This window comes from Paralichthys olivaceus, chromosome 8 (assembly GCF_024713975.1).
Source record: "Paralichthys olivaceus isolate ysfri-2021 chromosome 8, ASM2471397v2, whole genome shotgun sequence".
Lineage (NCBI taxonomy): Eukaryota > Metazoa > Chordata > Actinopteri > Pleuronectiformes > Paralichthyidae > Paralichthys > Paralichthys olivaceus.
In genome coordinates this window covers 27,236,291-27,249,920 of record NC_091100.1, presented here as the reverse complement: position 1 = coordinate 27,249,920, position 13,630 = coordinate 27,236,291, and the positions used below count along the sequence as shown (strand labels likewise).

Genomic DNA, 13,630 nt, shown 5'->3' with positions numbered 1-13,630 from the left:
ATTGTCAGTAATGGTAGAGTATCTGAGGAGACATATTGTATGATTGTATTGATATGATAAGGAGGGAGAGGAGGAAAGAGAAGCTCCATGTGTCCCTCGACATTCTAAACCTATGGCAGCATAACTAAGAGCAGATCTAAGACAAGCCTGGACCAGCTCGAACTATTAGCTTTATCTAAAAGGAATGTTTTAAGCCTACCCTTAAACATAGAGAGGGTGTCTTCCTCCCGAACTGAAACTGGGAGATGATTCCACAGGAGAGGAGCCTGATTGCTGAAAACTCTGGCTCCTACTCTACTTTTCAAAACTTTAGGGACAACAAGTAAGTCTGAATTCTGGGAGCGCAGTGCTCTAGTGGGGTGATATGGTACTATGAGCTCTTTAAGGTATGATGCTGCCATATTATTTAGGGCCTTGTAGGTGAGGAGGAGAATTTTAAATTATATTCTAGATTTTACTTCATATTCTGAAGTTATTTGAAATGGGCGTGGCAAAATGGCTCAACAGGGCCCCCTAAAAAACAGCAATTCCGTCTGCTTTAACCGATCTTCATGAAATCTGGTACACGTGTATCCTGACCCGACAAAAAAAAAAGTCTGGGGCAGCCAATTTGATTGACGCAACAGGAAGTCGGCCATTTTGGATTTAGTACACGTGTATTTTAACAAACTCCTTCTAGAGCTTTCATCAGATCAACTTCAAATTCAGTGAATGTCATCTTAGAAAGATGGAGATTAAAACTACCTTGATTTTTGAGATTTCATCACACTGTGTGACCGTGGTGTGGCGTCAAAGTTTGATTACATGCCATCAAAACACAAGGTTGTTGTATCTCAGAAATACACAGTGCAATCTACTCCAAGTTGGACATGTAAGCCAAGAGTCCCGGAGATCATGACTTAGAATCACAGCGCCTCCTGGTGGCAACAGGAAATGTCTTGTTTCTTACACTTTGAATAATTCCTCCTTAGCCATTAATCACAACCATGTCAAACGTTGAACACCATGATAGTGGCTAGGCGTCAAATTTCAACAAGTTGCGATGACACACGAAAATGCTGTAACCTCAATGTACATTGTTCAATCTCCCTCAAATTACATTTGTGAAACAATAGCCCCCCCTGAAGACGTTCATATGGTTTTAAGAAATGGGCGTTGTAAAATAGCTGAAGAGCACCCCCTAAAGTGTAGTCCCGGCACCACGATTGTACAACGTGCAAAAATCGGTAGGGACATGTGTCTTTCCATAACAAACAAAAAACTATCTTGGATCGATATGCTAGACCAAACAGGAAGTCGGCCATTTTTGACTATTTACACATGTATCTGAGGGAACTCCTCCTTGAGCTTTCATTAGATCAACTTTAAATTCTTAGTGTCATCTCAACAACATGGAGATTAAAACTACCCTTTGATTTTTTATCGTGCATCACAGTGGCATGGTGTCAAAACTTTAAGGGATTTATTATAACTCCTCTGTACATTGTCCAATCAGCCTCAAAACTCATTCACACGATCACAGTCCTGCCTTAAACAGATCCATGTGTTAATATTCACTCATCATCACAGCACCACCTGCTGTCGATGTTTAATTTTTTGATGCACTGCTTCTGGCTGCTTTACAATATACAGCTCAAATGAGCAAGAATATGGTCAGAATTTACATTCCTTAAACCATATAAACATTGAGATGTGGCAAAGGTTGATCCTTCGCCAAAGGAGACAGAGTTGTCATAACTCCACTGTCCATTGTCCAAAATGAACGCCACACAAAACTGTTTTGCCTGGCCCCCGACCCCCCTCATCTGTGGCCACACCAGGTGATTGGGGCTGCTCAGTTATTATTTTTCAGGCAAATTAATTGCCCTTTTTGGCACCTACACGGACATCATGACTTACAATCACAAAGCCAGGAGATGTCTGTTTTTTTCATGTCTTACCCTTTGATGTTGCCCTCCTCATCCATTTTCCTGCAACCATTTCCAACTTTGTAAGAAGCGTCTCAAGACATGTCCTATTCCAACTTTGAGTTTTCATCGAACACAATGTCAGTGGTGTGGCGTCAGATTTGAACCTCTCACCGCGACACAGGAAACTGCTGTAACTTCAGTGTACTTTGTTCAATCTCCCTCAAAATACATGTGAGTATCAACAGAGTATTGCACCCCATTGGACCGACATATACAAAAAATGGTAGGGGTGTGCTAGGGGTGGTTCAATTTTGGTTCAATTTTCTCTCTATTGGGTCTAATGTACATTTTTTGAGGAAATTTCAATGGTCACATTTCTTAACTCTAACCAATAATATAACTGTGTGTTCGGCAAAGTCTTGGGATTCTCACAGTGATTTTATTTCATAGATAGGACTTATAGTTTTAGGATCAATTTGTAGGAGGGCTGCACTAGAGCTTAGATCTGTCTCTTTCCCAGTGGGGAGAGAACAGGTGCAATAATCAGTGAGTGAGTGCCATGGCAACGTGATACACACACAGAGCAGGGGGGGTCAGAGGGTGACAGTTAAACTCTTTAAGATTACAACTTTCACAGCTGTCAACATTCTGATTTAAATCAGTGGATATGAGTTCAACACCAAGTGAGGCCAAGAGATTTGTTTTTGCTTTTTACTGCTGCTGCTAAATCAAAACATACCGAGTTATCTCTCTCTAATTGAGGCTGGATCTTCAAAATGATGGACCCTCACTTATTACCATTCAGCAGCTTTTATTTTGAAAATCCAGGCTCTGTTCAGGCTTCCTGGTAGCATCCTGTAACTAACTGAAGGCTTTTATTTTGAAAATCCAGCCTCCTTTCGGGTTTCCTGATAACATCCTGTAACTATCATCTTGTTCCCCAAGGTGTAGTTGAAAGAGATCTGTCTTTAGTCTGCGGCGGAAGATGTGTAGACTTTCTGCTGTCAATGGGGAGCTCCTTTCACCATTTAGGAGCCAGGACAGCAAACATTTGTGATTTTGTTGAGTGGTTAACTCACAGTGAGGGAACAGCAAGCCAATGTGCAAGGTTTGACCATCTGTTCACAGCATGGTATGCAAGTACTAGTGTTTTGAAATGGATGCAGGCAGCCACCGGTAACCAGTGAAAGGAGTAGAGGGGTGGAGCAGCGTGAGTGAATTTAGGTAAGTAAAAGACCAGTCGAGCTTCTGTAAGGAAATGTTACATGTTGATCATGCAGAATGTACTCATGTTCATTTCCTCTGTGACTGATCATGATTGAATCTTTACAATGTAACCTTGATCATGCTGAATCCTGTGCAGCTGATTGAATCTTCACCTGATTGCCTCAACTAAGGCATTGTTGCCCTGATGTCATCAGAAGATCCTGACCTTTTGCTCAGAAACAACCTCAACCAGAAGGGGAGGAACGAGCCAAATGTAAAAGAGCAAGAACAGCTTCCCATCGGTGTGCATATTACAAACGAACCTTTGTCTTGTGTACCATGCTCTGAGCATTAAAGTGTGACAATACTGTAAGAGATTTTTGTCTCGTTCCTCGTTGTCAGAGTGGGATTGCAGAATTGCCATGACAGAGGGCACCTCTGGCGGACACCCCTTGCTATTGGGAAGGGTTCAGAACGTCGTCCATTAGTTATGACAGCAGCTGTAGGTGAATGATATATGGTTTGGATCCATTTAAGGAAGTCCACCCCTAAACCAAATCTCCCCAGAACGTCAAACGGATAACCCCACTCAACCCTTATGAAGGCCTTTTCTGCATCTAGAGAGACGGCCAGTGCCCTCTGTTTGCATTGTGAAGTAAATTGTATAATATTCAAGAGCCTTCTCACATTGCTGGTTGAATAGTGTCCATAAACAAAGCCTGTCTGATCTGGATTTACAAGTGTGGGGAGTTATTTCTCCAGGTGCCTGGCCAGGAGTTTTGATAGCAGTTTACTGTCCACAGAAATCAGACTAATCGGTCTATAGGAACCACACGTCAGGAGGCTTATCCTCCTTCAGAATGAACGAGATATTAGCAGTACTCAGTGAAGGGGGGAGAGAACCCCTATTAAAGGAGTTTAAAAACATATCTGTAAGGGGACCGACTAGTTCCTTACCGAAAGTTTTGTAAATTTCAGGGCCGAAACCGCCTGGTCCTGGAGCCTTACCTCCCTTAAGAGTACTTACTAATTGGCTTGCATAAATCTGCTCTCTGTACATCTGAAAGAGCCGGTAGTTTTATCTTGTTAAGAAATTTTGCTCTGGTCTCGGAAGAGGCTGTGCATTCAGAGCTATAGAGATCTTTATAAAACAGTTACTTCATTTATATCAGATGAAGTGAGGCGCCTCACTCCATTTCTGTCCATGAGAGAAGGGATCACATTGGGCTCAGTTTTACCACGGGCAAGGCGAGCTTGTAACCATCCTGGTTTATTGCTTGATTCAAATAGTCTGTGTTTAGCAAAAAAAAATCTGTCTCTACTTTCCTGGTTAGGAGCTGATTTAAGGCAGAGTGAGCTGCATCCAGCTGTTTTGCCAGAGGGCTGCTGTAAGATTTCTTGAACTGACCTTCTAGATTATTTATTGTCCTCTCTAAATCCAACTGTCTTTTGAGGGAATCTTTCCTCTGTTTTGACGTATAGGATATAATAGCCCCACGTATATATACTTTGCCAGCTTCCCAAAGTGTAGAACGACTAATATCTGGAGATTTATTTATAGAAATGTACTGTTGCCACTCAGATGTAATATACTAAAAGAAGTAAAAGAATGATTACTTAGTAGGGTAGGGTCAAGCCTCCAGTACTTGCCGTCTGGATCTCTGTAAGGGGGAGAGATAGTTATACTGACAGCGGAGTGATCAGAAAGAAACTTGGTACCAATTGTACAATTCAATATTCTGCCCAAACCTGTCCTTGAAGACAAAAAGTAGTCTATTCTGGAAAAAACCTGGTGGGGGATTGAGAAGAATGTGTAGTCTTTATCTAAGGGGTGTAGCACCCTCCAAGCATCATATAAATCTAAGTCTTTACAAAATTCGCCCATTTTTGTACTTTTCTTTGAGAGAGTAAATTGGGGGGTGGGTATATCAACATTTGGGTCAGATATACAATTAAAGTCACCTCCTAGAAGTAAGTATGGAGAAGCGAATGTTGCCAAATCTGAAATAAGCTGTGGAATAAAAGAGGCTTTATATATCGTCGGGGCACATATACAACCAAAATTGACATGTTCTCTGTAAAGATAGCCAGACAGAAGTACATAACGTCCCTCCTTATCCAAAATTGTTTTATCAAGGGTACAAGGCAGGGAGTGATTTAGGAGAATTGCAACCCCTCTACTTTTGGAGTTATAAGAAGAGCAAAATAGCTGGCCCACCCAGCTTCTCCTCAGTTTTGTATGTTCCAGGTCTGAAAGGTGGGTTTCTTGGAGAAAGGCAATTTGGCATCTCTCTTTTTTAAGGAAATGATTAATGCCCTTCACATTAAGTGAAACAATCTTAAGGTCACTCATGCAAAACTAAGCCCTTCGTATAGTTAGAGGTATTCTATGCAGCCACTAACAAAACACAGAAGAGAAAGGGCAGCAAATGATCTGGTAATCAATAAAGAACTGGAGTCAAACATACACTGTAAAAATGAAAATAACACAATAAATAAGGCTGTCTGTGAAAACCCCTCCCAAAACGGTGGTTCAGAACCCTGAACAAAATAGAGCTCCCCAAAAGGGAGAACAAGAACAAAGAACAACCTTACAAAGGCATTAAAAGTCTTAGTGTAGGTGAGGCAGAGAGGTATCCTCGCGCCTGTGAGAGAAAAAACCACACTAGCTGCAGGAGTAACCACCTGCATCCCGCTGCTGATGCCCGTCCTCTGCAACCCTCCCGCCCCCCAGCCAAACAACCCATGTGATCAAACCGTAGATTCTAAGTAATTAGATATCATCGAGAAAACAAAACGCAGGCATATTACCCGAGCATGCATGTATCACAGAAAAGAGTGAGCAAGTAAATAATATAAAAAAACATTTAAAAAAGGAGAGCAAACGCTGCACTGGTAGCCGTTGTAGGATCTGATCAGAGCCAAAATATCAATAAACTGTGTAAATCCAGAATATCTAAATAAAAATAAGATTAGGGGAAAATCAAAAAATGTAAGCGTCAACAATTAACGACAGGTACGTGTACCAAATCAAGAGAGAGGGCCTCACTCACATCTTGTAGCTCTGAAAGTAAACTCCCAAGAGATGAGGTCCATACACCGAGTGGTCCATTTAAGCGGTCAGAATATCAATCCAGTTACATTATGAGAAATAATCGTCCAGTACTCATCTCCTGCGATGATGTTCCCGTGTCAGACACAGACTGCAGTCCTCTATTTCCCATCTTCCATTCGGCAAAAGTTCAGTCACTGTCTGCTGTGCAAACCGTGTAAAAAAAAAAAAAAAACACTGAAAGTTATTCTTATTCCGGGCTCGAAATTAACCGTTCTTGCTCAGAAAGTCCTCCGCTTCTTGTGGGCTCTTGAAGGAGTGTTCTTCCCTGTTGAAGGTGAAGTATAAGCTGGCCAGGTAAGGCATCTGGAACCGTAGTCCTCTCCGGATGAGGGGTTCACATACCCCGTTGAACTGACGCCGGGCATCCCTCACCTGGGCTGATAGGTCCTGACGGATGTAAATCTTGTCGCCTTGGTAGGTGATCTCGTCCTTCTCTCGGACAGCGGCAAGGATCCGTTGTTTGTCACTAAAATTGTGCAGCTTGATAATAACAGGTCGATTATAGTTTTTCTTCTGCGGGCCTAAGGCTCTGTGTGCCCGGTCAATCTTAATTGAGCCTCGCTTGTTCTCCAGACCCAGCATGGCTGGAAGCCAAGTCCCAAAAAAACTGACGGCCTGATTCCCCTCCGCACCGTCCTTGAGGCCGATGATTCGTATGTCATCTCTGCGGCTCCTGTTCTCGCTGTCCTCGGCCCGGTAGGTTAAGATCTTCACTCTCTGTTCGAGTTCAGCTAGCTTATTTTCCAGAGTGGTTGTGCAGTCCTCACCATCAGAAATGCGGTTTTCGGTCTCATTAATTCGCTTAGTGTTGTCTTCGACGCGGCTGCTTAGTTTGTCCAAGGTAGAGTGCAGTTCGGTGAACTTCTGCTCCATGAGAGCGCCAATCTTTTCAGTCACAGTTTTGGAAACCGTGTTAGCCACGCTTTCCTCAAACGACATGCTGTCACCGTCATCCATGCTAGCCACTGTGTTAGGCAAGAGCAGCTTTTTTGGTACGGGACGAATTCTACTCATTGCCTCTCGAGGATTAGTATTCCCTTTAGTGTCGGACATGTTCCCCAGCAAAAGTAGCCAAAATAATTGAGGTTTAGTCTGTCAAAAATACAATTTATTGGCTGAGGAAGCGGGAGGTCAGCAAAAGCGATCCTCTCAGTCAGAATGCATCACGTGACCCCAATCCAGGGTTTTTGATTTGGATATATTTTGCAGTGCTTGGTGGGGACAATGTCATCAATGCACGTGCTGATGTAGCTGGTAACCACAGATGCATATTCCTCTAAATCCACAGAACAGTCCTCTTTCAAATCAGCAGTCTTAAACACATCCCAGTTTGTAGAACTGAAGCAGTCCCGGAGCACCAGATCAGTCTCTTCATTCCAAACTTTAACAGTTTTACTCACTGGGGGGGCTTGTTTGAGAAGGGCCCTGTAGGCTGGGTAGAGGAACACAGAGATGTGATCAGACTGTCCAAAATGGGGGCGGGATACCGCCTTGTAGCCATTCCTCACGTTGCTGTAGACACGGTCCAAGATGTTGTTGTCCCTTGTCAGAAAGCTCACGTGTTGGTGGTACTTTGGTAGTCCTGAGGTTGCAGTGGTTGAAGTCCCCGGCTACGACGAACACGGCATCTCATGTTTGCTGATGATGTTGTGTAGTAGTCCTAGCGCTGTAGTCCGGACGGCCCACGGTGGGATCTAAACAGCCAGCATAAACACAGCACTGAACTCCCTTGGTAGATAAAAGGGTCTACACTTCACCATCAGCACTTCAATGTCCACACAACAGTGTTTTTTGACCACCTGTACGTCCGTACACCATGTGTTGTTAACGTTAACACACACACCGCCACCTTTGTTTTCACCAGAAGCAGATGTGCGGTCTCCGCGTTGCATGGAGTGGTTCTGTCGTTGGATGGCCGGGTCTGGCAGGCTTGCAGTAGTCGAGATGGAGTAAATAGTAAATCTTGAAAAGATGTTGAGGGAACTTGAAACTAGGCTTATACAATTTAAGATCCTAAATAGAATCCATCTAATAGACTAGAGTCAAGCTAACTCTGTTGAGCTGCCTCAAAATACAAGATTTTTGGTTGGAGATAAAAAAAAAAAAAGTTTGGTACAATATCTCCATGAGAAGGGGGACGGGGATATTGTACCAATCATTTACTGTACCATCACCCTTCGAGGACCCCCATCCCATGATACAGAATGGGTGCAGACTGCACTGATGCTGGGGCGAAGTACAGACCTTAATATTGATGTTGACTGTTCTACCATAAGATACTTGTCAATACTGTAAATGCCAATAAAGTGTTGATCTAAAAAGGTGAAAAGTTGTACTCCTCATGATGTCCATGGTGTGACATAAAAGTTTGACATTTCGACTTGAAACAGGAAGTTTTCCGTTTTTGGGAGGATAAACATGCATGAGAACTCATGAAACTTGGCAAACACGTCGGAAAATTACAAACATTTACTTCCAATATGGGTTTTGTGGCATGTTCCTCAACATGTATGAAAATCGGTAAGTATATGTATCATAGCCAGACTTACAACATAGCGTTTTGGACCCATACCCTAAATTGAACAGGAAGTTGCAAATGTTGATTGTACTGTACAATTTTTGCTTAGTTTTTGCTATTTGCAGGCATTATATTTAAATGAACTCCTCCTACAGAATTTATATTGTCCAATCTACACAAGACATGTTTGGCATGAACACATTTACTGGCCAAAAGTCAACATAATACCACCTATAAGCAACAGTATGCACTGTCCAAACCCATAATGCAATACCAAGCTCTGTCAACCAACGTCTAGCAACTACACTGCAGCCGCAGCACACCCTGATGTAGGGCTGCACGATATATCAAAAATGTATCGTAATTGCGATATCAACATGCTTGATGTACATATCACAAAAGACAGCTTGAAATGCAATAAATTGTGTTCCACTGTAAGTGGACTTAGTGGAGCTGTGCATGGGTCGGTGGTAGCAAAACACATACACTCTACTGTGAAAATGATACACACATGATTACTCTGTGTTTTGTTTCTGTGATAGTGTGTGTCAGTGTAAGGAGGTGGACAATTCTGGAAGGACACAGCAGGCCCCAATGTCTCCCTCTGATTTTCTGGACAAACTGATGGGGAGGACATCTGGATATGATGCAAGGATAAGACCAAACTTTAAAGGTACCAACCAAGTTATCTTTGCAAAGTGGACATGCCCTGTGAGGCACCATGGGAAGATTGTGGAAAGATTCTGTAACAGGGAGACAATGCTTTTGTTTGTTTGAGAGGCAGCTGCTGGTATCACCTCTTTGTGATGAGCTGATCCTTATGAGCGGCCTTCACAATAACATCAAAACACAATGTTTAGCATATCCAGCAAATCCAGATTTCTTTCATAGGAATATTTGAACAAATATTCCTTTGTAAGAAATAATGGCTTTATATGGGGACATGTTAAGTACATGGTACAATAGATAATTAAATAATAATTAATTAATAAAATATTGCTCACAGAAAGGCACTGGATATAAAAATTTAATCTGACATATAGAGTACCTCTGCAATTCTTTTCTCTCTCCCTTCTCAATATAATAGGGCAGGGTCTCTTTGTGTTTTTATATTTTTCTCTATAAAGGTACACCAATATACCAAAGCCTAATATGCAATTTTTCATCACATTTAAATGTTTAAGACCTTTTAGGTTTTGTGTTATGTGTGATACTTGATGTTGAGAAACATCTGCAAAATGCAGTAAAGTGCACCTGCAACAAACTACTTTTTTGCTTTTATTCGAGACAAGACAACAGCAATACCAAAAACTCAAGCAACAGTCACACAACTATACAAACACAACTGAACACAACAGTGATAGCATTCACAGACAAGCTCACAGTTATTTTCTTGTAAAGTGATTGCCTGGTATCCTGGCAATGATTGAGGTTTTAAGAAACCCAAATATTCTTCCTTCTAGGGCATTGCATAAGTCAACGATTATTTTGATAATCGATTCATCAATTATTAATCAGATAAAAACACAAAAGCTACATTTGACCCTTTCCAGCAGTTTAGTCAAAAATCTGCTGTTTTTATATGTTTATGTATTACAGACATCTGCAAGTTATTATGATGATAATTCCACATGCAGATATCTACAATTTGATTCTGGCTATTCATAATTTAAGGTCATGATATCTACAACACCATTCTGACAAGTTCAAAGTTAATTCAAGATATTCTAAATTGACGCCAGTTAAAGTTAAGTAATATAATATAATATAATATAACATTGATTCCTATGCCTCATCCGTTCTGGACTTCATTAACATGAACATCGACAGTGTCACCACCCTTAAACGCATCACCACCTTCCCAAACCAGAAGCCATGGATGAACAAAGAGGTCCGTCTACTACTGAAGGCACGAGACACCGCTTTCAGGTCAGGTGATGCTCAGGCCTACAGTTCATCCAGGGCTGACCTGAAGAGGGGCATCAAGCAGGCCAAGCACTGCCACAAGCTTAGGATCGAGGAGCACTTCAAGAACAACTCTGACCCCCGACGCATGTGGCAAGGCATCCAGGCCATAACAGACTATAAACCCACTAGCACCACCCCCCAAAACAGTGCTGCCTCCTTTCCTGACGAGCTAAACAGCTTTTATGCACGCTTCGACAGGGACAACCAGGAGGCTGCCATCAAGGCTGTGGTCACTTCAGACCACCAACCCCTAACACTCTCCTCCACCGACGTGTGTGCTGCACTGAGCAGGATAAATGCACGCTGGCCCTGATGGCATCCCCGGACGCGTGCTCAGGGCCTGTGCTGTGCAGCTAGCTGAGGTCTTTACTGACATTTTCAACCTGTCTTTGGCCCAAGCTTCTGTCCCCGCCTGCTTTAAAAATACCTCCATCGTGCCGGTGCCAAAACACTCCACTGCAGTGAGCCTCAATGACTTCCGCCCTGTTGCACTGACCCCCACCATCATGAAGTGCTTCGAGAGGATGGTCATGGCTCACCTCAAACGCTGCTTACCACCCACACTGGACCCCTTCCAATTCGCCTACCGTAAGAATAGGAGCACGGAGGATGCCATCTCCACGGCATTACACTCCGCCCTTTCTCACCTGGACAATAAAAACAGCTATGTGAGGATGCTGTTCATTGACTTCAGTTCAGCCTTCAACACTGTCATCCCCTCCAAACTGATCATGAAACTCAGTCACCTGGGTATCAACCCTTCCCTCTGTAACTGGCTACTGGACTTCCTAACCAACAGACCCCAGACCGTTAGGTTAGAGAACCACACATCCTCAACCCTCACCCTGAACACAGGCGTGCCACAGGGCTGCGTGCTAAGTCCTCTTCTCTATTCCCTCTTCACCCACGACTGCATACCTGTACACGGTTCCAACACGATTGTCAAGTTTGCAGATGATACAACGGTGATTGGCCTCATCAGCGACAACGATGAGTCGGCCTACAGAGAAGAGGTCCAGCATCTGGCGCTGTGGTGCGCTGACAACAACCTGGCCCTCAACACCATGAAGACCAAAGAGCTTATTGTGGACTTCAGGAAGAAAGATGACGCACACACCCCCATCCATATCAACGGGATGGAGGTGGAGCGTGTTGCCAGCTTCAAGTTCCTGGGTGTCCACATCTCTGAGGATCTCTCTTGGACCCTTAACACCTCATCTTTGGTCAAGAAGGCACACCAGCGAGGTGTTTTTTCTCCTCTTTTTCCTGAGGAGACTGAAGAAGGCCCATCTGTCTCCTCAGATTCTGGAGAATTTCTACCGCTGTACCATTGAGAGCATTCTCACCAACTGCATCACAACATGGTATAGCAGCTGCTCTGTCGCCGACCGCAAAAGACTGCAGAGGGTGGTGAAAACTGCCCAACGCATCACCGGTTCCACTCTTCCCACCATTGAGGCTGTCCAGAGCAAGAGATGTCTGCGGAGGGCACGCAGCATCACCAAGGACAGCTCATACCCCAGCCACAGACTGTTTGCTCTCCTCCCATCTGGGAGGCGCTACAGGGTCCTCCGTTCCCGTACCAGCAGGCTCAAGAACAGCTTCATCCCTGTGGCTGTCACCCTACTGAACTCTGCCCCACGGAGATAGCCCCCCCCACCCCTGAGACTATATCTCCCACTCCCCCCCTTGCTGACTGCCGCACACCTCTCCAGCCACTAATCATTTGCACTGTACCCCCCCCACCCTCACCCCCACACAAGTGACAACCACTGAACATTTGCACATTGCACATTTGCACAAAAATTTCTTTTTTACCTGTACTTAAAATACTATTTTGCTGTTACTGTTTTACTGTATTAACCGTACTTACCTACCTCAATTGCTGCTAGTCCCAATTATGTTCTTTTTTTCACACCCAACTCTTACTGTATATATCTATTTATTCAATTATTCCACTTTACATATGCACAGACTCTGCACTTTTATTGCTATTTTGCACTCTGGTTAGATGCTAAACTGCATTTCGTTGTCTCAGTACCTGTACTCTGTACAATGACAATAAAGTTGAATCTAATCTAATATAATATAATTAATCATTCAACTGAATTGTGGATATCTATATTCTGTCCTCAATATGTGTTTCCATACATGAAATAGCTAACAGACTTCAGTAAAGTTGAGAATTACTTTTACAATTTTTTAGAATTAAGACAACAGTAAAAATGAAATTATACAAAAGACAATTACTGACTGCTCCTTAAACACAATATACATATGAACATAAAGGCATGTAAATAACAGCTACAACATACCACACTCACGGGATATGTTTATGGTTGTAAATATACCTACAAGCTATGCTTTCCGAAACACAAAGAAAATGGAAAGAATAAATGTAAATGATTATTATTATTATTTATATAGCGCTTTTCTAGTATTAATGACTACTCAAAGCATTTTACAGTACAGTTCGCCATTCACCTATTCACACACACATTCATACAGTGCAATTATGTGCAGCACTTCTATCTAGGGGCAATTCAGGGTTCAGTATCTTAGAGGATGACTGCTCTACCTGGCTAAATTTGTGTTTACCAGTCTCTGAATCTCAGGCACCTGAACCATCTACGAAAAACTCCAAGTCAACATTTTGCAATAGGCTGTCAGTCAAGTCAGGTCTGGGTATACACATGTCCTCAGTGCATGTGGATCTCCATCATATGCAGTCACAAGTAATGTAGCTGGATTAAGCATGCATCTTTTCACCATGATGTTAGGCATTTCTAGAAGTGTTGTGTGATAGGGTTAGCCATCGTGCAGACAAATGGAATGTTTTCTGTACATGAAGAAACTGTGTAACCGCCTTTGAAACCATGAGTGTGAGATTAGAAGAAAAAACTATATTGTTGT

The 13,630-nt window shown here is 42.8% G+C and overlaps 1 protein-coding gene across 10 annotated transcripts in view; it reads left to right on the top strand.

The window, feature by feature from the left end:
• Positions 1-13,630, top strand: part of glra3 (glycine receptor, alpha 3) — a 115,213-nt gene that overhangs the window by 23,922 nt on the left and 77,661 nt on the right. For 9 of the 10 annotated variants that reach the window (XM_069530103.1, XM_069530109.1, XM_069530107.1 and 6 more), the window contains one exon: positions 9,292-9,422. The exons of the other annotated variant lie outside the window; for it this stretch is intronic. In XM_069530103.1, the coding sequence (XP_069386204.1) occupies positions 9,292-9,422 (131 nt within the window). The remainder of the gene's footprint in view (positions 1-9,291; positions 9,423-13,630) is intronic. 10 annotated transcript variants of the gene reach the window in all.